Source organism: Arvicanthis niloticus, chromosome 17 (genome assembly GCF_011762505.2).
Source record: "Arvicanthis niloticus isolate mArvNil1 chromosome 17, mArvNil1.pat.X, whole genome shotgun sequence".
Classification (NCBI taxonomy): Eukaryota; Metazoa; Chordata; class Mammalia; order Rodentia; family Muridae; genus Arvicanthis; species Arvicanthis niloticus.
The window spans coordinates 18,915,528-18,940,078 of NC_047674.1; the positions used below are offsets into that span (position 1 = coordinate 18,915,528).

Consider the following 24,551-nt stretch of genomic DNA (forward strand, 5'->3'; position numbering starts at 1 on the left):
TTGAGAGTCTCCTGAGAAGCTGAGATTTCAGGTACCCACCACTTGTACACTGCTGGTGGTTCACTCTTCTACTGAACACAAGCAGGATAATCTCAGAATACACAAATAAAATATATGTACTTTCTGTTTTCAACAAAACAAGATGTCTGGCTGTGTCCACTTGCATTGCACAGTAAAGACTAGTATGAGGTACAAGACATTGTTATGAGGGAAGTTTTAAATAAGTGCCTCAAACTCTGTTACAGTTAATCCAGAGGAGGTGCGGTCCATGGAAGATGTATGAAGGCGACTCCTTGAGGAGAGCTGGGCCATCTTTCTCCCTTAGTGTATAGATCCAGAGAGAGGATTCAGAGGGACTGCTTAGAGGACTCATGATCAGAGGTCATGAAATGTCATGTCAATGAGATGTCATGGAATCTGACATCTAAAACTGAAAGGAATTAGTTATTAACAGGACTTCCTGAGCCACTGACACCCTGTCCAGGATTGCCTAGGAGGGTAAGAATGTAGATGCAATTTTTAAATGACTGAGGTACACATAAATCGACTGTAGAAGGTTTCATTGCCTCAAAAAGCAGAAAGTCAGACTTTGAATTTTCAGTCTCTAACAGAGTAGCAAATCAGTCCTGCTGCCATCTATTTAAAAGCACACAGAGAGGCAAAAACAAAACACCAAAACAAACAAAAGAGCTAATTTTCTTATTTTACCTTATAAGTTATAATTTCTTAAAAAGAAGAAGAAGAAGAAGAAGAACAACAACAACAACAACAAAGGACAGGGCTTTCCTGTGTAGTCCTGGCTATCCTGGAACTTGATCTATAGACCAGGCTGGCCTTGAACTCTCAGAAATCTGCCTGCCCATGTCTCCTAAGTGCTGGGATTAAAAACATGTGCCACTATACCTGGCTTTTGAGTTATAATTTCTTAAGTATGTTGTATACTTAAGTTAACAAAGTGACCTTAAATTTATAAAACATACACCAAGGAAAATGACATAATTACAACAGTCCCAGTCTGCCGCCCTCAAATGTGCTATTTTTCTTTTTAGTCACTAAGGTAAATTATTATAGAAAAACCCAAACCGAGCTCTCTCCTCGAGCTTCTTTGCTCACCTTTGGACACGTGATTTCAGTCTGTTGGATCATGATGAGAGCTGAAGCTATCAGAGCCCCTTGCCTCACGTAGTTCACAGGGTCGTTGGTCATTGGCTCTAGTAAATTAATTGCTTCCTGAAAGCATAACAAACAAAAAGACAAAACTTTAACTTAGTTGAGATGGCTGCACCTTCAGATCACTCACTGTCAAAGGTATATTTCAGATGAGGGCAATGTTTATTTTATTTTATTTTATTGTTTTTTTTCAAGACAGAGTTTCTCTGTGTAGCTTTGGCTGTCCTAGAACTAGCTCTGTAGACCAGGCTGGCCTCTGCCTACTGAGTGCTGGAATTAAAGGCATGGGCCACCACTGCCCAGCTATAGTTCTTAAATACTCTCTTTCAGCTGTGTACAGATACCTGGGTTATACAAATTACTTAGAAATAAAGCAGACTTATTTAGTATGAATAATAAAAATCTTTCATTGTATTAACTTGTCAGATGCTTTGCTTCAAAGAACATCTGCCCCTAGATACCATATTAAATTTAGAATAATATGGAAAGAGAAAGATCCAATTTGTATTTAACTTATGAGAGCTGACATAAATGTAAATTAAAAGCCCAAGAGAAAAAATACCTAGCAAAATATCAACCCTATCCTTCCTTTGTTTACAGAACCAATGTGAACTAGAAAAAGAGGCTATCGTGAGATAGCTCAGCAGGTAAGGAGCCTGCTACTAAGTCTGACAGTCTGAGTTTGAGTCTCTGGACCTACACATAGAGAAAACTGACTCCTACAAGCCATCCTCTGACCTTGACATATATGCTGTGGCAGGCATGCATTCCCTCCCACCTATAACAAAGGAAATTCTTATATATACCTGATCTCTCTAACAAAAATGATACATGTTTTCAAAAGATTAAGGCAGGGGTGGGTATGTACACATGAATTCAGGTACCCTTGAAGGCCAGAGGAAGGTGTGGGATCTCCTGGAGCTGGAATTAAAAGATGGTTGTGTTGCCGAGCGGGAGGTGGCACATGCCTTTAATCCCAGCACTTGGAGGCAGAGGCAGGAGTGTCTCTGTAAGTTTGAGGCTAACCTAGTAACAGAGCAAGTTCCTATCCTGAAAAACAAACAAACAATGGAAAAAAAAAAGGTGAATGTGAGCTACTTGGTGTAGGTGCTGGGAACCAAGTTATGGTTCACTCCAGGAGTAGTTAGTATGTGTTCTTAACCATGGAGCCATCTTTTCAGGCTCTGATACATGTTGCTTCTTCTTCCTCCTCCTCCTCTTTTTTTTTTGGACAGGGTCTCACTGTGTAGTCCTTGCTGGCCTGGAGCTTGGGTTCGAATTCATGAAGATCTACCTGCCTCTACCTCCCAAGTGCTACCACGGCTGGCTTCACAGATGTTTACATAAGAAATCTGGTTCCTAATAAATCAAATGCCAAGTACAATTGCTTGCTCTAGCAGTGAACATTTTGTTCACAGGAATCTTATGTTTCAGCGGCTGGGACATAGAGATTAAGTTAAATAGTTACAAAAACATGTGAGGTAGGAGTAAGTGCTTATAAAAAAGGAACAGGAAGCTGGTTGTGGTGATATAATCTTGTAATTGTAGCATCTGAGAAGCTAAGGTGGGAAGATTCTGAGTTCAAGGGCAGCATAAGAAATATGGCAGGACTCTGCCTAGAAAGGGAGGGAGGGAAGGAGAGACTGGAAAAGCAGGGCAGACTAGACTGGGATAAAATACTAGGAGAAAATGAATTATCTCTGAAAAATTCTTTAAAAAGATTAATTTATTAATGTATGGTGCGTACCTGAGTTTGTGTGGGTGTGACTGCCACAGTGTGCACAGGGAACACAACCTGTGGGGACTCATCCTATTTCTACCATGTAGGTCAGAAAGGCTGAACTCAGGCTGCCAGGCTTGGTAGCAAGTACCTTGCTTGACCTGTTGAGCTATCTTGCTGACCCAAAGGAAATTCAGAGCCTTTTTTTTCCCCATTAAATGATATTTCTGTGTTTGCAAGGTGAGTATCAGTGATGTGTGTTGGATATGCTGGCCAGTGGCGCTGGAGGTGCTGGGTGAGGTGGGAGGGTGCTGTATCTAATATTTATCAGAGGAAAAAGTCAAGCTAATTAATAATCAATATGAGATAAAGTTTAGGGCTGGAGAGATGGTTTGGTGGTTAAGTATACTAGATGGGGTTCAATTCCAGCACCCTCACACAGCTAACAGTTGAACTGTTATTCTAGCTCCAAGAAACCCAATGCCCCTTTCTGGCTTCTGCAAGTACTGCATGTGGGTGGCATATAGACTAACACACAGGCAAAACATATAAAATAAAAAAATCTTTTAACAGACTAAACAATGTCTCTTTCTAGCACAAAAACATATACATTCGTTGAGTGTAAAGAAAGTTCCATCCAAGGTGCCCAAGATGTATGCACGTGTGCTATTCAAGGCAGAGTATAATAATTGTATCAATGCTGTGAATCAAGATTATATGTTCCATCAGGGCCCAGTGGGTAAAAGCATTTGTTGCCTAATGACCTGAGTTTGATCCCCACAATCCATTAATGGAAGGAGAAAATGAGAATTAATTCCTGCACGTGTGCGCATAAAACACACACACACACACACACACACACACACACACAGCTGTAACATTTTTAGGGGCTAGAGAGCTCAGTGGTTAAGGGTTATGTACACAACCATCTGTAACTATATCTTCTGAGAGATCTGACACCTCTGGCTTCCACAAGCAAACATATCCACACACAGGCATACACACATACATACAATTAAAAATAATAAAAAAAGAGTCTTTTGATTTTGGGTGGCTTTAGACAGTGATCATTGTGTCTATAGTAGTAATTAAACAATGAGAATAACCACATAATGACAGAGCAGTTCACAATGGTTAGCCATGTATATCAGTTTGTTTTTAGTTTGTCTTCAGACACTGCAGCACAGGAACGTGGGGGAGCACTGTGAAGCCCTGAACTCCAAGCTCAGTTTTAGGGATCACACTGAACCTGTATTTTCACAGTTGTTTTACACTTTTCTCCAACAGAAAAACCTGGTGTCAGGAAAGAAGTGACCCCACTGGTGAGGCTATACCTTGTTTCCTGTACCAGCACAGCAGATTCCCAGGGCCATTGCAGCTCCATAGCGCACATGAGGGTTATAACTCTCTGACAACAAAGAAACCACACTTGGACACTGTTCGGGCGTCCTGATAGGAAATAAAGAAAAAGAAGAGAGTGTTATAGGTAACATGTTATAACCAAAATGGAGGAATTTTTAAGAAGTTTTTGTTGCTGTTTCTGAGATATAGGAAACAACATAATACTTAACAAATAAGTTGTAGAACCAAAAATCTCCCACTGAGAGGTGCATTAGCACAGACCTGTAACCCAAGCAGTAGTGAAACAGATACAGGATGGTCATCACTTGAGCACAGTCTGTACTACACAGGAAAGTCAAAGCCATCAAGAGACACAAGTGGTGATACCCACAGAATTCTATTGATAGTAGAAATATATTTTCTACATTTAGAAAAATGTAGGAAAAAAAAAAAAAAAGCAGAGAAAAAGGACCATAACAGAGACTTCTCAAGCAAGCCCACTGCATGCTGGTCATCTCCTAGTGCCCACAAAGTGGACACTCATCAGTCACATGGAGCACATTCCTCTGGATGCACTTTCCTACTTTCTGGGCACTATGCATTTTGTTACAGATTACAAGGCATTTACACAGTCTTTTAGATGTTTCCAGGACAACACAAAAGATGAATCATCTAATTCCAGTGCTCGGTGCAGAGGATACCTGTGAGTTTGAGACCAGCCTGGTCTAAATGTCAAGTTTCAGGCTAGCCAGAGCTACATGAAGAACTGGGGATGAGGATTACACACTAAAATAAGTAACAAAATTCAGATTCTTTTATTTTAATGAAAAGTTCCTTGTTTTCAGCCGACAGTCATCAGCCAATGTTTCCAGCCAATGTTACTATTTGTACAAACCTTTCACAGAGCAAGAACTCAGCAAGGGCATGCATACAAATCACTGACATCATCTAACCATAAATTATACATATGAACTTCCTTGCGTCAACATTCTGTCTCTATGTCTTTACTGAGTATTTTCTACAACTACTATATTATAACATATTAACAGATCAAGAGGCTTTCAGAATATGGAGTTTTTCCCCTTCACGAAAATCTAGTAATACATGTGCACAGACAGAAACAGTTCTTGGCAGGGTCATCACAAAAGAAAATTTGAAGGTATAAATCTCATGATACTTCTCTGATAGTTACAAGTTTATAATTATCACTAGGTAAGTGCCAGATCAGAGGCTTAGCACAATGCATAGGAATACGAGCTCCTGAACAGTCCTTGTACGCCCTACAATCTAAGCACCATCTGGAATAGAATTGAAAGGCCAGCTGGATGTTTTTAACCAAACACATCACTGACACCTGAGTTGACATACAGACCCAGAACTCCCTCCCTTCCGGCATTTCTCTCATCATGACCATTCAGCTACATAATTCTATTCTCTCCATTCCTCCAGAATCCACAGTTCATCTGTCAGTAAATCAAGGGAAACCCAAAACTCTTATTTCCACTCTCATGGCTTTGTTTCAGGCCCTGATCACCTCTCACTAGTTTCTGTCAACTTTATTTTATTTATTTGTGTTTAGTTCATTGAGATAGAGGGAACATAGGCTTAGAGTCAGAAAGATCTGGGTTCCAATTCTAGGGCAGTTATTTATCATCAGGAAGGTAATCTCTGAATCGTACTGGGCCTTTATCCACAAAATATTATCTGTTCCCTTTTAGACATGCTAGAGAGAGCTGATGTGTCAGTATGCTGACACCGTTGAACTATAGATGCGAAACCAGAAATTGGCTTTGGATCAGAATCAGGAAGCTGTGTGCTAACTTGCTATAGTTGCATCTCTATTTTAAAAGACAGTGTAACAGTCAAAGGTCCTTTCAAAATAGTTATTAAACAAGCTGGATTTGCTAGGTAGCTAGCTAAGATTCTCACTTTCAGATTTTCTCAGAAACTTTTTAGAGAACTAGTGGCCCATAAGAGTTTTACAACTTGTCATTTGGTTGCCACAAGGGGGCTGCTACAGGGAAAACTGACTCATAGAAAAAAATTTGCCTAAAATCTATCTTAAAACTTCACCTACTTTATAATCGGCACTTGAAAGAAGCAGGAATAAGCAAGCTATCCTGATAACTATTCCTGAGCCAAGCCCCCAAACCTTCAGTACCTTCCTTCCTGTCAATATATAGTCACTGTACAGAGCCTCGCTTCCACTCTGTTTTCATGCGCATGTATACTGCACCTTAACCTTGCTGACCCGTCCATCACCTTTAGCAGAAAACCACCCAAAAGAGGACACAACTTGGACGTGTTTTGTTTTTCAAATGGCATTATTTTATAAGACTTTGAAAAAACAATTTTGCTTGGGACACAAATTCTGGGAAGCTGTTCTAGGGCTTACAGCTGGCTTCAGTTAAGCAGAAATTGGTAGTGAGGGCTGGAGATGCAAAAGCTACAGAAACCAAACCCTGTCAGTTTTGGTCTAATAACATTTCAGCTCTGACACATTCTTCAGAAAACACAAGTATCTGGACAAGAAAAGACAGCCTATAACAAACTAGCTTAGGCATTTAACCTCTTTTGAGGAGTACAATAAAGCCATATGCTCTTTGTAGGCTTGTCAGTGTTTCAGCAGACAGCTCTAGATGGACCAACAAGCACCTAAGCAGAGACTCCAATGCAAAAACACACTGGAAGCAAAACTTTTACACAGTAATCTTTGCTCACACATATGTGTATGTAATGATTTAAAGTAATAGTAAATGAAGTCATGATAAAATTGTATAACCATGGGGCTGGAGAGATGGTTCAGTGGTAAAGTGCACTGATTGCTTGCTCTTTTAAAGGTCCTGAGTTCAATTCCCAGCAACCACATGGTGGCTCACAACCATCTGTAATGGGGTCCAATGCTCTTTTCTGGTGTGTCTGAAGACAGCTACAGTGTATGCACATACATAAAACAAACAAATAAATCTTTAAAAAAATTATATAACCGTTTTGCAATTTACTAAGAATCAAGAGATCTCAAAATGATTATCAACATCTTGAAATCAATCAGACTTTATGCAAACCACCAGCCTTAGCTCTCAATAGGAGATAGACAATGGGAGGCGGGGAGAGAAATTGAATCTGAATATTATAAAACTTCTAGAACAAATAATCAGGTATAGGAAATAGGGACCAGCGAGATGGCTTAGCAGGTAATGAACCTGTTGCCAAGCCCAACTTCCCAAGTTTGATCTTTGGAACACACATGCAAACTGTCTTCTTGACCACACATGTGCTGAGCCATGCACATCCCTCCTAACATCATGCATGCAAACATCAAATAAAATGGTAATGAAAATTTAAGAAAAATTTTAGGAAATGCAATCAACAAAAGGTACTATTGAGAAATCAAACAGGAATGATGACCCAAAAGAAAAGAAAATAGATCTTGAGGATTACCCTGAGCTCATGGTTGATGGAGAGGGGAAAGCCATTTTTTTCAGTGTTACAGTCACTGGTACTGTGCCCATGGTCTGTAAATAACCTAATAAAAAAACCTGCTGGGACACCGATGCAAAGATCAACCCATGAAAGTAGAAGGGGCGTGGTGGGAGGAGGAGGAGGAGAAGGAAGAGGAAGAAGAAGAGGAAGAGAAAGAGGAGGAGGAGGAAGAAGAGGAGAAGAGGAAGAGGGAGAGCAAGAGGATGTGAAACATGATAGAAATACCTTATGCATATGTATGAAGATGCTTAATAAGAAACACACAAATCCCATCAGTTAGAGGCTTTGTGTGTACATGTGTGTATGTCTTGCTTTGTTTCTCTGTGTAGTGCTGGCTGTGTCAGGACTGGCTCTGTAGACCAGGGTGGCCTTGAACTCAGACAGATCTGCCTGCCTCTGCCTCCCAAGTGCTGGGACTAAAGGTGTGCAACACCACTGCCCTGCTAGAGCTTTAATGTTAAGCCAGTTTTATAGTTTAGAGAAAACTTCGAGAGAATAATTGCTAAGATTTATACATTACTTTTCTGAAATAGGACAGAAATTCATTTTTTCTACACTTTTTCCAATTAAAAAATCTACTGGAAAAGAAGTTGCCAATGGACCAGCTCCCAAATTCGGATGCTGCTTAAAAATGAACAGTGACAAAGTTTCTGCCAAAATCTATGTATACAAGCAGCATGCAGATCTTTCTCTGCTTTTCTATATAAGGCTGTGACGTGAGTAAATTAATTGCACTCCACAGCAAAGGCATACAGCTGGATGAGAATACTGATTCACTGCTAGAAAGTACAAGTGTGCAAACTGCTATATGGCCAATGGGGAAGGAGCTCCATAAAATACATATTCCAAAATCTTGAGATTTTATCTTCTTTTCTCAAAAGGGAAAAACAATCTAGGTCTCATTCCAAATAAAATCATCTTATGCTAAAGTAAGAGTTTACCTCTACATATCAAAGTAAACACATAAGAATATAACTTGAATAAGGGTCATGAACTGGTTGGAACATGATTAATGAGCCATTTTATGAATTACAATGAATACAGTTATATTCTAATAACGACCGTATCAAAGAGGAAATAACCTCCCTGGCAGGCAGACAGCTGCACAACACATTTGTTTCACTGCTTTCAAGTACCAGCCGCTGAGGCTCAGAGGAAGAAGTCAGTGGGAGGAGGATCTGTGAGAAGAGGGAGCCCAACTGAACAGACACAAGGATGGATGCTTAGGAAAGCCGCAAGCAGACAAGCGGTAAGTATTTAGCAAGTTCATATGGAACTAACAGGTTTGTGTTGTTCCCATTTTAATCTTCAGGAACTCGGTTTCCATAGTCCTTTGCATCTATTCAGTGGTTTAAAAATTATAAACATGAAGGCAAATTTAATATGGGATTTGTGAGTATAATGAACAAATAACAATCTTCCTCTTAAAGTGCTTCTCAAGGGAACTGGGAAAAGTAAAGGAAACTTGAGAACTTAAAAAGAACTGGTTGAAATTTGGCAGACTGATTTGATTACATTTAAAATCTTGTACAAAGAAGACATTATAACTAAAAGCAAGTATTTGGCTAGTGATACTTTGTACTACTACTTTTTCTCCAATTTACAAAATTATAAAATGAGTTACAAAGAAGCTTTAAAATCAACCACCATCATAAAAATGGTTACAAGTATAGATTCAGGTTCTTAGCTGGTAAACTCTTTACTCAGACCTTAGGTGGGCTTGCCTCTTACTTGGTGGGCCAGTACTTACTGAAACCTTTACTTGCAACTATTTAGAGCTTTGATTCACTATTCCTAATGCTTTCTAAAGCTAAGGGGAAAGGTATCCAAGGGTTGGATACCATGTAGTGTGCTATGGCCTCTATTATTAACTCTGTGGGCACTGGCTGCACTGTCACAAAGCATATCACCCTATCAAAATAGGAGGGGGAACTTAGCTCTAAATAGGAAGGGTCCTTAGCTCTAGCGTTTTACTGCTTTCTGAAAATAACAATCTCTCTGTATCTAGGGGGAAACTCTGATATTTAAGTTTCAGTTCATCTCTTAAAATTATGGGAAAAAAAGAGATATGATAAACTAACTTTTTTTTTTCTTCCCCATCTATTGGTGTCTTTCATCGAGTCTTCTGAAATCTAAGCCTCTAGAAAACTAAAATGTGGATGTCTTACCTGCAAACACGGACAGATGTGTATACAGTCCCATCTTGGAGAACCTGAATCTTTTTAGAAGGAAGAGGTTAACCTTGGCTGTGAGTGTCTGCCGGGTACAATGCTTTGCAAAAGCAGATGACCTGCTTCGCTACCACTGCCATGCTGACCACTATCTGGAGCTGGACTGAGTCATGGAAGGGCAAATGGCTTCATCTTATAAAATGTCTGAACAAAGAACAATTTCTGAGCACATTTTACAGAAAACATGTGATCACTTGATCTTGACTAACCATTCTGGATTAAAGACAGAATCGGTAGCAGAGGAAATGAAGCAGACTGTGGAGGAACAGGGGAATACAGTGCACTGGGCAGCTCTCCTGATACTTGTGGTGATAATACCCACCATTGGCGGGAACATTCTTGTTATTCTGGCTGTTTCACTGGAGAAAAGGCTACAGTACGCTACCAACTACTTTCTAATGTCCTTGGCGGTGGCAGATTTGCTGGTTGGACTGTTTGTGATGCCGATTGCCCTCCTGACAATCATGTTTGGTAAGTATTTCCCCTTGTTCCTGCCACTGAACACTACTAAAGAAACGGACACTCACTGACCTTTTTTTGTCTGAAATAAAAGATGGACCTGGATTAAAAACACAGAAGGGAACATTCCTTCATTTTTTCTATGATTTGTAATAAATGTGAGAGGACACAAAAGTAATCTTAGGAGCATTTTTACCCTTTATCAGCCATCTTATAAGCTCATTAAGTTGGCAATATTTGCAGATATGCATTTGTTACCTAAATATTATAGTAAGTAAAAAGTATATTTTTAAAAAAATTATTCATACTTTCCATTTAATAAAGTGATTGATAACTAGGATAATTGTGGGACTTTAATAATAGAATCATTGAATCAGTGAGTACCAATTAAAATTAGGCATTATTCAAAAAATTCCTATCTTAACTCTTTCTAACCTGAGTATTGAGCTTTGACATAGTGTCTACACATAAGTCACATTAAGTGAAAATGTTTAGTTACAAAAGGAAATGGTCTTCCTCAAAGTATCTCAAGAGAAGTTCCATTTGTTTAAATTTTTTATGGTATCTGACCATCTGTGTTCCCAACAAACTTGTAAGTTAATAAAATAAATGGAACAGACCCTGAGTTACTGTGATAATAAAAATAGTTTGACTTTCAGATCTTTGTTATAATAAAAAAAAGGACAACAATATTAAAGTAGGCATAGAGTTTCTGCTGGGTTACATCATCCCCGCTATGTGAGGAAACACAAATGAGTCTGTTGAGAAACTAGGACGGCTCCTACTTCAAAGTCAGCATTATAAGAACATTTCAGTCAATGCTTGGTATAAACTGGTATCCCACTAATAAATAACTTAAAATTATAGACAATAAGACTTCTAAGAACTGTGCCTATGTGGAGAATACTTATCCAAGTTATAGAAGTAAAGTGCATGAATTCAGAACACACTAGCTTACTGAATTTAAAAGAGAAGAAAAACTGCTATTCCAATTATTTTTTATAAGAAACAACACAGAGATATCTGAAATGAAGCACTCTGTCTTCATATGTAGTAAGATGGTGAGGAGTTCACTCATCGAGCTTTAAAGCAAACTAAGCCAGGCTAAGCAACAACATTCAAGCTTCCACTACCTTAGAGGATTCTCTAGTCAGTTGTACTGTTTTTCTCTCCCTTCCATTTCCTTGGTAATTCTATAACTTTCTGAATAGCTTAATGGTACATGTTAACCATAAAGAGTAAGAAATGATACTCTAAAAACAATCTGAAGGGCAAAGACACAAAGTAAGGATGATGTAGGGTGATGCAGAAAGACCTCACAGGAGGAAGATTCCAATTCTCATCTCCATGGTCCTATCTATAGCTTAAAGCATAAAACCATACTCTTTGATGCTTTGCCAGGCATATAAAAAATGCTGAAATGCTTTTATCTTTGTTTTGCTAACACAAGATTAAAAATATTAAAGAACTGAATTTTACAGAAGTGAACTTTAACTTGAAAGCTTGGTCTGTAAACACCAAACATCTGCTTAATGCAAAATTCTGAGCTGGGTAAGTAAATCACTGGCTTAGGTAAAGGAATCTTAACAGAGGGAAGTTTTACAATTAGTGTTCAGGTTAGCTGACAAATACTTCCCAAAGTTCCAAACAGTAGGCATCCTATGAACTGAGAGAAACTGCTTATATAGAAAAATTGTTGCTTAAGATATTTATTTATTTATTTATTTTTTTTTTGGTTTTTGAGACAGGGTTTCTCTGTGTAGCCCTGGCTGTCCTGGAACTCACTCTGTAGACCAGGCTGGCCTCGAACTCAGAAATCCGCCTGCCTCTGCCTCTGCCTCCCAAGTGCTGGGATTAAAGGCGTGCGCCACCACCGCCCAGCTGCTTAAGATATTCTTAACAATAAAAAGCAAAACCCAAACATTTTAACATAAAATATATATTCCACCTGAATACTTATGTTTTAAATTATAACCCATTTTAATAGCGTTTCATTCTGCAAATACTTAAAAACAAGCAAAACATTTGCTACTGGTAATTATGCTATACAAAGGGGTTCTTAGATTGGGGTTTGGGGAGAAGTGACCCAGAACTAACTGGGGAACATAGTCATCATTGAAACTGTTATATATGAATTCATTATTTAAGACATAGTCTGTGCGACAGTGCATGTGGACACATGCTACCCTTGGGAAGCATCAAATCAATGTTTATAAACTGGAAGCTGGGCACAGTATACGGGGACTCGACTTCAAACAGTAAGGTCTTTGTATAGCCTTTCCCAGATGATTGCCGCTAAGACTTTCTAAACTAACGCATTTGCATGAACTTCTGATAATTTTTAAAAGTAGCAACACATGACTTTCTATAATTGCATGGGAAATCTTCAGAACTTCTGAAGTTTACAAACAAAAGTGTTCTTGGTTATATAATCATAAAAGATTAATTACCATTATAAACAATCTTAGGTATTACCAGGAAATTCAATGAAAGTAACTAAAAACCTTTATAACAGTTAAGTATTCAAAATTTAAAAAAAAAGCAAGTTAAGAATAACAAAGTGCCCTAGTGTTCTTAACTGAGGAATATTTTATTCAAATTTATTTGTGTAATGTTAATTGCATACTGTCCGAGTTTGTTTTACCAAGATTGTGACACTCTTGACACTTTCTGTCATTTCTTCTTTTGAAGCACTTGATGTGACTTTACAGCTTTACTTACTTGTTTATTTTTACTGTTTTGGCTTTTATTTTTAAAATCCATGATCATAACACAAACCCTGAAAATGCCTACATTAGAAAAACTTGGGCAAGGAAGTCTGAGGCAGGAGGACTGCAAACTAGATGCTATCCTAAGAGCTATACAGCACGATCCTGTCTCAACAAACAAATACCTCCAAACCACCAGCCACTGGTGAGATAATAGTCTACGGTGAAGTGGGTGCTTGGTTGGGGACCTGAGGTCATCTCTGAGACACACATGGTAGGAGGAGAGAAATGACTTTGTCAAGTTGTTCTTACTTTCAACATGTAGCGTGGCCTGTGCACTGGCTGAAACACACACACACACACACACACACACACACACACACACACACACACACCACACAGACACACAACGCACGCACAGACACTGAAACACCACAAAAAAATAAAATAAAATAAAATAAAATAAAATAAACACCAACCAACAAACCCAGAAGCTTTCTAAGAATCTAAGATCTGAACCATGTTATTACTTTTTGTAATACAAAAAGCAGTAGAATTTTTTTTTTTTTTTAAAAAGCTATTTAGGGCTGTCCCACAATAGTTAATTTTCTAAACTGTGTACCTTTGTGAACCCTGGGGGTAAAGTCTTTTGGAAAGCCTTTCCAAACAATCTTTAAAGTTCTTAAAATAAGGGAGATATTTTATGACTCAAATTTATAGACCAATGCTAATTATTTTTTCATAAACTAAAAACCTGCCTAAAGGGCAAGTATATGTCAGATGCAGTTAATCTATCTCACCAAAGCAAGGAGCTTCTGGTTAAAAACTATCAGATTTCTACAATTAATAAAAAAAAAATTAAGTAATAACATATTCTTCCTCCAAGCAAAAGCCTGGACACAGCCCAATTACAATACATATAAGTTATTAATGCTTCAGTGCAATAACAAATAGCAATAAAATTCAACTTTAGTAAAAGACACTTTTATGTTCTCTGCCTCCTCCAGTAGAGGCTAACATTTAAAGTAGCTGCACTGCATTCTTGATGTACTTGGACAGAGAGACACTGGTTCTACACGGGTAATCTAGCTTGTTTCTGAACATGATTCTTCACTGCTGGTTTGGTTGACCAGTTACTGTTGAAAATAGTAACAATGACAATTGTCATTTTCTGAGTGCTTCCTCTGTGCCATACTGTTTCAAACACTCCACACAGATTATTTTACTGTATTTCAAACCTATAAATATAATACCATAGGAAGCTTATGAAATAGGTAGTGCTAGCAGCATGACAGACAGGATCCTACCACAGGTTAACTAGACTGTCTGATGACAGAGTAAGTAGCAGCAATATGTGAATCTAGAGGACTGAGTCTGGAATTCATATGCTCGGCCTTCATGACTCTACTCTGCTTCTCAAACACAGGTGTTAATCCTACCAGCCCCAAGTATCATATTCAGCATATGAGACTAACAAGAAAGCCTATAGAATTTTGGGGGCAATGAGGCAGAATGCAGTATCTTTTCAATTAAAGATATATTCCATATTATGTGGTAAAATACTTAGGTCTCAGTACTTGTACAATCCTTTAGGTGAATGACTGATCTATGTTTTAAGGAAGGTACTAGAAACAGGCAGTGCTTCCTAAGTTGCTGGACCTTGCTGGGAGGCAAACAGAAGCAACCATATCCACGGTGTTTCACACTGAACAATGTATTGTCAGAGGCAATCATATCCACGGTGTTTCACACTGAACAATGTATTGTCAGAGGCAATCATATCCATGGTGTTTCACACTGAACAATGTATTGTCCTACCAGCAGCTGAATAAACTGTCTACAAACTAAGACCTGTTTTGCTCCTGAAATACTACTCCATGACATTTAACCTACCATTATTTGGGTTCCCATAAAAATGCCAATTATTCCAATATGACTTTCTCTAGTTTTAGTTTAAAGACAGTAAAGGAATAACATTAAAAATGGGGTTTGTAGCCGGGCAGTGGTGACGCACACCTTTAATCCCAGCACTTGGGAGGCAGAGGCAGGCGGATTTCTGAGTTCGAGGCCAGCCTGGTCTACAGAGTGAGTTCCAGGACAGCCAGGGATACACAGAGAAACCCTGTCTCAACACCCCCAAAAAGAGGGGTTTATAGGTTGGAGTATAGCTTGCTTAGTCTTGGGGCTCTGGTTCAATTTAGGGTGGTGCTGGTAGGTAGGTAAGTAGTACAGGGTAGGTAGAATTGTTTTTTCAGAAAAATTTTATGTGAGAGTCCAAGAAAAGAAGTTTTAATTAGTCTATCTACCTAATTAACTTCTCAAAACTTTTTTTCTTTTTAAGCTTAAATATTTGCTGTTTCATTTGATTTCTATAAATTTAATTAATATCTAATCCAAGTTCTGCTGAAAATAGGAATAAAATGCATTCCAACAAAAAACTGTAATCATAAGTCAAGCCTGATGCTTCCTGTGTGCTCCATGGTGCTGCACTACAGGTGACATTCCTAGTCCTTCTTGTGCTTTGCTAAGTTGTTGACTTCTGTTTGGAGACCAGGTGTTGATGTGCTGTCAAGGCTGGCTCTCACTTACTGTGTAGATCACAAACAGCCGCCACCATGCCTGTAGTTCCCTTTCTGCTCTCCACCAGCAATTTAGATTTATTATTATTATTATTATTATAAAGATTTATTTATTTCATGTACACTGTTGCTCTCTTCAAACACACCAGAAGAGGGCACTGGATCCCATTACAGATGGTTGTGAGCCACCATGTGGTTGCTGGGAATTGAACTCAGGACCTCTGGAAGAGCAGCCACACACAGTGCTTTAATCAGAGCCATCTCTCCAGCCCTAGATTTTGATTTTTTTTAAACCTTATTTTATGTGTGTGTATTTTGCCTACATGTACATCTATGCACTGATGCACTGTAGGTGCCTGGTGTTTGTAGAGTCTAGAAAAAGGTATCAGATCCCCAGAACGCTGGCTACAGACAGTTGTGAACTGCCATATGGGTGTTGGGAATCAAACTCAGGTCCTCTGGAAGAACAGTCAAGCTCTCAACCACTGAACCATCTTTCCAGCTCCCTTCCTTGCTTTTAATAAAAGATTTCTACTAATCTAGTATCATTATATTGCTTTCATAAAAGTCTATTAATATTTCATAAGGTAGAACCTTAAAGATCTATCTCTCTTATCTCATATACTCTTGCTCTTAAAATTCTATATCACTGTTAGATATTGCTGATTAAAATATGGCTTTCACTAATTTTAATTCCTACTTCTGCTCCAAAATTAGTGCTCATAAATATATTAGCTCTGTTGGAAAACAAATCTAACAAGGTTCACAGGCTAATGAACTCAGCACTGAAAAGCTTTCCTTCTTAGCCTATAATGAGGAATATCGTGGGCCAAAGAGTCAAATTCCAAAGACATGTACTTTTTATATGTTTTCTCTGTGGCTTCCTGCTCATGGCCACAAGATTTATGGCTAGAATTTTCCAGACCTTAATTAATTAAGACCAGCTAAACAGCAAAGTTTAAATTAGTAGCAAAGTATTTTATTTTAAAAGTCCTACAGAGACTGTGTGCATTTAAGGATAAAACACCACAGCCAGATGAGGTAGAAGGGTCACATATTTTAGGCCAGCTTGAGTCTATGGTGCTATCTCAAATAAAACAACCCAAGAAATTCTTAACAACAACAACAACAACAAAATTTCAAGCAGTAATTTTAGTAGTAGCAAACCTGCTTAGCATACTTCAGACCCTGGTTTCCATCTCTAGTAACAAACATGCTCTTGAATGTTTTCATTTTGATGCAGGGTGTTGCTATGTTGCTCAGTTTAGATCTGGGTCTGGGGTTAAGTGACCCTTCCATGTCTGCCTCCACAGTAGCGGGACTCTAGGGACCTACTTCAGCCTATAGTCCAGACTCTAGTATTTTCCTATTTCTCTACTCAGAGTCCAGGATGTAGGTTCCCTTTAGTTTCCACTTGGAAACTCTCCTATCAGTGATTCTTTTTTTTTTTCTTTTTTTTCTTTTTTTCTTTTTTTGGTTTTTCGAGACAAGGTTTCTCTGTGTAGCCCTGGCTGTCCTGGAACTCACTCTGTAGACCAGGCTGGCCTCAAACTCAGAAATCCGCCTGCCTCCGCCTCCCAAGTGCTGGGATTAAAGGTGTGCGCCACCACCGCCCGGCAAGTGATTCTTTTCATTCTTCCACTATTTACCTTTAATGTTAAGTGGTTAGAGAATGCATTGTCAGTTCTGACTAAGGTCACTTTCCACTGCTGACAGAAAACTAGATGTTTCAGCTAAGAAACTTAAATTACTTAGGTTTTCTCTATCTGCGAGTCTCTCATGAGTGGTGTGTGTGTGTGTGTGTGTGTGTGTGTGTGTGTCAGAGGTTGATGTCAGGTGTATTGAGGAAAGCTCTCTTTACTGAGCCTAGAGCTCAGTGATTTGACTGGCCAGCAGATCCCAGGGACTCTTGTTTCTGTCTCCCTAGCACTGGGGGGGTTATTCCAGTACTGAAATTACAGTGCAGACCGTCACAGTTGGGCTTTGATAAGGTTTGGGGTCTGAACTCAGGTACTTATGCTTGCATGGAAGCACTTTATCAATCAAGCCTCTCCAGCTCCTAAATGCTCCTTTCTATGAGACATTCTGAGTGTCCATCTCATACCAGTAAACCCAGGGATATTTTTTTAAGACTAGAATAGTCTTTTCTACAAAGTATCCCCATAGAATACATGTTTAAACTTATTTCCATACGATCATGTAGGGATGTGGTTCACTGCATTTTCATACAATGCCTGTATGTATTATCAGACAGAACCCCAGAGCCTGCTTTCTCCATCAGTGTCCTGTATGTATTATCAGACAGAACCCCAGGGCCTGCTTTCTCCATCAGTGTCCTGTATGTATTATCAGACAGAACCCCAGGGCCTGCTTTCTCCATCAGTGTCCTGTATGTATTATCAGACAGAACTCCAGGGCCTGCTTTCTCCATCAGTGTCTCAGGTGATATCTGCCCCATTCACTAATCTTGATCAGAATACAAAATGTTCTATAGAACATTTTCAATTAAGATTTCAATTCTGATAAATGCCTTCCTCCATAAACATACTCAAAGATTTAATTACATTTGAATACACTAATTTGCAACATAAACAGCATCTCAAGGGTCATTTTAAGAGCTTTAAAAATATGTAGTGGATTAAGAAAACAAGATTAAAGTGAAAGTTGCCATTCTATGAGCAAATGTTTTTTCTTTCAGAGGCTATATGGCCGCTCCCACTGGCCCTGTGTCCTGCCTGGTTATTCCTCGATGTTCTCTTTTCAACTGCCTCCATCATGCACCTCTGCGCCATTTCCCTGGACCGCTATATAGCCATCAAAAAGCCAATTCAAGCCAATCAGTGCAACTCCCGGACTACTGCATTCATCAAGATTACAGTGGTATGGTTAATTTCAATAGGTATGTGGGGAATGCCAAAGCATGGGTGGAGTATCTAGCCTCTATTTCCATATGGCCAGAATGCCAGGTCTGGTACCCAGGAAACCTCAGAGGTCAGGGCAATCCACTGATATCCAGATACTTGTACATCACATTCACTGTGCAGCTTCTGAGCCATGACACCAGTAAAATCTAAGTCGGCACTAAGTCCATGGCTTTGGACTGCCATCCCACTTTGATATTCAGGAAGTTTAAGCCCAAAGTGTTGAAATTTGCAATAGTTAAAGTCTAACTAGTACTAGGAATCTAGCCCCCAAAGTAAAACAGAAAAAAAAAAAAAAAAAAGAAAGAAAGAAAGAACTACATCATAAATCACATCTAATAGCATAAACAAAAGAGGAGAAAAAGTCAACCTTGCCAAGTTTTGTATGCAAGTACCAAAGACCATAAATTCATCCAGTAAGCTGGAGTTCCCACATGTACCGATTAAAGGCAGTTAAATAATTACTTTAGTGTCTTAACTGTAGAAAGACAGATGTAAAGCTAATGTTCAGAGATGATTTCTAGAAAGAAATCAATTTCCTTTAATCTGTTCTGTTTCTGAGTTCATGATTTTGTTTGTTAAAGATCAGCATTTATTCTGTGTATGAGTGCTTTGCCTGCACATATGCATGTGCATCTTGTGTGTGCCTCGTGTCCGAGAAGGCTAGATGAGGGCACTGGAGTTTCAGCTGGCTGTGAGCTACTTTTCCAGTCTGTTGTCATCATCCACACTCAAAGATTGCTGCTACGAGGGTACCTCGAGGTCGGCACTCATTCAAAGCTCTCTTGAGTTAGTACCAGAAAAAGAAGTTCATAGATTTGTAACACACGAACTGGCCAGGGATTTACTGCTTCCCAGTAGAAAGAACATTTTTTGAAGAGGAAAATAATTATGAGACCTGAAATGCTAAAAGAGGAGAAAACACCCATTGCTTCCTTCTCTCTAATCAGTGTCAGGATGTGCTCAATAAAGAAAGATACTGAAATTACCCCCCACATTGCTGAAACATTGACTCTAGAGCCCAAACATTTTTGAAAAACCTGCAAGGAAGAAGGAAGAGTCAAGGAAACATCTATTCAGGATACAGAGACTTTTATGTCAAACAGTAGACAATCAGAATGGGAAAGAACAGCAGAAATAACAAGGTAAGTCATGGATAAGGGGACTTCCTGTGAAGAGCAGAAATATGGTGATGGTGATAGTTTGTCAGTTAGAACTTATCTAAATGAAGGCTAGATAACATGACTTCATAAACATCAAATTTTTACTAAGTATCTATAATGTGCAAGCTTCTAAGAATATATGGACAAATGCCGGGTGGTGGCAGCACACGTCTTTAATCCAGGAACTTGGGAGGTAGAGGAAGGCGAATCTCTGAGTTTGAGGCCAGCCTGGTCTACAGAGTGAGTTCCAGGCTAGCCAGGGCTAGGAAAAGGAAACCCTGTCTTGAAAAAAACCAAAACACACACACACACACAAAATGACATGGAAATAAAAGACAAAGCGCTCCCAGGGCCCAGGAGTTACTGCGGTAAGTGCTGCTTGAGGGACAGGCTGCTGGGACTTAACTGTGCTGTAGGAGAGGCAAAGAAAGACGAGCACCGCCACACCCGGCCCAGGCAGCAACTTTCTAAGAAAGAACATTTTGTTTTCTCTAAAAAGTTAGGATTACAAGACACTCACAAATACCAAAAGATAAAATTCTTAGGTGTGCCTGTACAACCTCAAAAATAGTAAAACAGATACCCCCTGAGAATTAAGACATCGAATCTCCAAATTCTCTCTAAATTAGCTACTCTGGATACTAATTCTTTTCCAATATGGAAAATAGCAGATTTGCTCAGTTAGATTCCACTCATCAAAGGACCTGTTGATAAATTCTGAACAGACTTGAAGGAACTGAAGGTCTCAGGAATTATAAAGCACTCATTAGCATAAAGTAATTATGATAAACTCTCAAAACAACTAATCTAAGAACAACAGGTCTTGAAATGACTCAGTTCATCTTCCTTGGTCTTCCTTAGGCATCGCCATCCCGGTCCCAATTAAAGGGATAGAGACTGACGTGACTGACGCACACAACATCACCTGTGAGCTGACAAAGGACCGCTTTGGTAGTTTCATGCTCTTTGGGTCACTGGCTGCTTTCTTTGCACCTCTCGCGATCATGATAGTCACCTACTTTCTCACCATTCACACTTTACGGAGGAAAGCTTACTTAGTCAAGAATAAGCCACCTCAACGCCTAACACGGTGGACTGTGTCCACAGTTTTCCTGAGGGAAGACTCATCCTTTTCATCACCAGAAAAGGTGGCCATGCTGGATGGTTCTCACAAGGATAAAATTCTACCTAACTCAGCTGATGAGACACTTATGCGACGAATGTCCACAGCTGGAAAAAAATCAGCCCAAACCACTTCTAATGAACAGAGAGCCTCAAAGGTCCTTGGAATTGTGTTTTTCCTCTTTCTGCTCATGTGGTGCCCCTTTTTTATTACAAACATAACTCTAGCTCTGTGTGATTCCTGCAACCAGACTACTCTCAAAACGCTCCTGGAGATATTTGTGTGGGTAGGCTACGTTTCCTCGGGGGTGAATCCTCTGATCTATACACTCTTCAATAAGACGTTTCGGGAAGCATTTGGCAGGTACATCACCTGCAATTACCGGGTCACAAAGTCAGTAAAAGTGCTTAAAAAGTGTTCTAGTACACTCTATTTTGGGAATTCAATGGTAGAAAACTCTAAATTTTTCACAAAACATGGAATTCGAAATGGGATCAACCCTGCCATGTACCAGAGCCCAATGAGGATCCGAAGTTCAACCATTCAGTCCTCGTCTATCGTTCTCCTCGGTACCCTTCTCACTGAAAACGACAGTGACAAAGCGGAAGAGCAAGTCAGCTACGTATAGTGGACGGCCGCCCTCATCGCACTGTGCGAGGTGATGAGCAGGACGCACATGCATCAAGAAAACAGCAAGTGAAAACTCCTCTACCGGAAGCCAGAGTCAGAGTCAAGTGCTAAGGTTGTTCAGCTTCCTTTTCTAAACAAACTCAAAGCACGGGTAAAGTAGCTATGCATGGCTACAAACAAAAGCAATGCCTACTCTGGTTTTCAAACGGAATAAAATTAACTTAGTTGATAAATTTCAGTCTTTTTTAAGTTCCTAATTATGTGTGAAGTTGTGCTAAGAAAGAAATAAAATGAAACAAAAATGTTAACTCTCTACGTTTTTAAAAGCACAAGGCACAAACAACAATGACAGGACCAGGAAGCAAAAGCAAAGAATATAACCAGGATCACAGGCTATGGAATGTTCAGTGCTCACCATGCAGGAATGAGGACCTGGTGTGGGTCCTCTGCACACACAAAAAGAGCTAGATATAGTGTTGCCTGCCTGCGATCTACTGCTGGGGAGGCAGAGACAGGAGGATCTTGCTGATCCAGTGAGCTCCAGATTCAGTCAGACACCCCCAAAATGTAAAACTCAGAAAACCCTGCCACATACTGAATCCCCCTCACCCCACAAATACACATGTAAAACCCTAAAACCAAACCAAACAACAAAACCCCTGTAGATCATATTTGTCTGTAAGTGAAGAATGACTTTTTTTTTTTTTTTGGTTTTTAGAGACAGGGTTTCTCTGTGTAGCCCTGGCTGTCCTGGAACTCACTCTGTAGACCAGGCTGTCCTCGAACTCAGAAATCCGCCTGCCTCTGCCTCCCAAGTGCTGGGATTAAAGGCGTGCGCCACCACCGCCCAGCGTGAAGAATGACTTTAATGGTGATATAACTAAATGCAGTCACGATTTTCCTCAGTCAGAAAGCTATGTTGACAGAGGGGTGGGGAGGACAGCAGTTAGTCAGGCAATGTAACAGAGCTGAGAAGCACAACTCTTAACAGGCATTTGATGAGCAAAGGCGGGTCCCCTGGAAGAGGCGGAGGAGAAGGCAAATGAAATTGCCCTTGGGTACTTGAATCAAGTTATGTTCCTTAAAGGTATGAATCAACATGCTGAAAAGGGAACTATAGAACCTCAATCCAGAGACCTAAACAGTATGAGATCTCATAAACTGAGTTTACCTCTGCCTGTATTTACCCAACGATGAGGTTGAACTTCTGGAACAAAATTTTTCATTTATTGTTTGTTATTTCATCTTGCACTGATACAGGTGGAAATGAGTCAACCTGTACTGGACAGCTGCCTGAATTTAGAAGTGATATTCAGTTTAACCTCACCTCAGTCTTTGTACCTACATTTTGTGCCATTCTTAACAGGGATCAGTAAATGGCAGTCAGTTCTATTGACTGTTGATGTATCTGTTCAATGCTATTCACACTAATGGTAAACAAATTAAGGCTGGGAGAAGAGGCAATAAGGACAAGCCCATATCTTAGCTCTGCCATTTCAAGCTGACCCGAACTTCTACTTCTTCCTCCTGCCCTGTCACCAAGCCTTTCTAGGTAATAGAGTTTAGGATGAAATGTCTGTGCTATGGAAAATCTTGGTATATGTGAACCAGACATATATTCCTCTAGTGGCAGTATCTTTTCCTAAAACATGAATGTAATGCACAGAACCCAACATGCAACACATATGCATTGGCTCTGTATCATCTGCCAAAGTATATCTCAAATTTCTAATTCATTTATCATTAAAGCATTAGCCATTCCTCCAAAGTGGTCTCAGTGCTTTCAATAGCATAAGGATGTGTTAGTTTAGTTAAAATAAAATAATTTACACTATCCCACCCCACCCCACCCCCCAAATAAAACAAACAAAAGCCAGACAGAGAAAAAAATTATTCTTTTTTGGTTTGAGGTTGTAATCTAATGAGTCTGTCATATGTTAAGATTTATATTCTTGTCATAGCAAAAATACTTTCCCCCTTTCTGATGCTATAGATCAAACCCAGAGCCTCATGAATGCCAAGAAGGGTGTCCTATAGCTGAGCGCCCCATCCCTAAGGAGACTTGTCAGATATCACACTGATCATAGTCAAAGCTCTACGCTATACTTTATGCACCAGGAAACACGTACAGTTGTTTCACAAGCTCTAACACAGAGTTACCAGCAATACCCCCAAAGTGCTATCCAACATGCTCAATACTGCTCCCGGATTTCTATTACTGCTCAAACATATGCACACCTACAAAACTAATTACCGAGCCTGTAACCTGGCTTCACTGTTACTTCCTTGTCTATAGCTAATGAGATCATGCCAGCATTTCCAGAACAGTTCACTGATGGAAACATAACATTGATATCAACGATTTGTGAAATTAACTGTAATTTCTATTTTATGAATACCTTAAATACATCTATAATGTGATGGGGCCAGAGAGACTATTCAGTGATTAGAGCACTAGGTGCTCTTACAAGTTTGATTGTTAGCACTCATACAGTGGCTCACAACTCCAACCCCAGTTCCAAGGGATCTGATGGTGATAACAAAGCGGTGTGCAGATACACATGCAGGCAAACAGCATGCACATTAAAAGAGAAAGAGGGCCATCTCAATCCATGAAGCCACGGTTGGACTTACACGTCTACATGAAGAAGCCATGGTTGGCCTTACACGTATGATCTTCCTGAGACTGGGATTACAGGCATGGACTACCATAATGCCTGTCAACTCTTTAAACCTGTGCTTTGTTTGTGGTTTTTGTCTTCTGATAGTGCTGGGATCAAACTCAGGGATCATATACAATATGGTAGAAAATTGCTCTACCATCGAGCTACATCCCAGTAATGTTTTTATTACTGATCATTATATTTATTACCATTATAAAGAAGTTAACAGCCTATAGATATGGAGAAAGAATAAAAATAGTAAAACCACATGGTCTTGCTTATGAATAAAGGGAATAATTCAGATGAGAATTTTACACAAAGATAATTTCATTTAAGAAAAAAATGAATATATGTTTTTGG

The 24,551-nt window shown here is 39.4% G+C and overlaps 2 protein-coding genes across 2 annotated transcripts in view; one reads left to right on the forward strand and one right to left on the reverse strand.

The window, feature by feature from the left end:
- The window catches only part of Psmd1 (proteasome 26S subunit, non-ATPase 1), a 72,330-nt gene that overhangs the window by 19,697 nt on the left and 28,082 nt on the right, over nt 1-24,551 (reverse strand). The window contains exons 17-18 of the mRNA XM_034521448.2: nt 4,225-4,339; nt 1,114-1,230 (exon numbers count right to left, since the gene is read on the reverse strand). Of these exons, the coding sequence (XP_034377339.1) occupies nt 1,114-1,230; nt 4,225-4,339 (232 nt within the window). The remainder of the gene's footprint in view (nt 1-1,113; nt 1,231-4,224; nt 4,340-24,551) is intronic.
- Htr2b (5-hydroxytryptamine receptor 2B) lies at nt 8,811-22,169 on the forward strand. The gene is made up of 4 exons (XM_034521450.2): nt 8,811-8,963; nt 9,836-10,416; nt 18,390-18,590; nt 20,637-22,169. The coding sequence occupies exons 2-4, from the start codon at nt 10,056-10,058 to the stop codon at nt 21,524-21,526; spliced, it is 1,452 nt and encodes a 483-aa protein (XP_034377341.1). The 5' UTR covers nt 8,811-8,963; nt 9,836-10,055; the 3' UTR covers nt 21,527-22,169.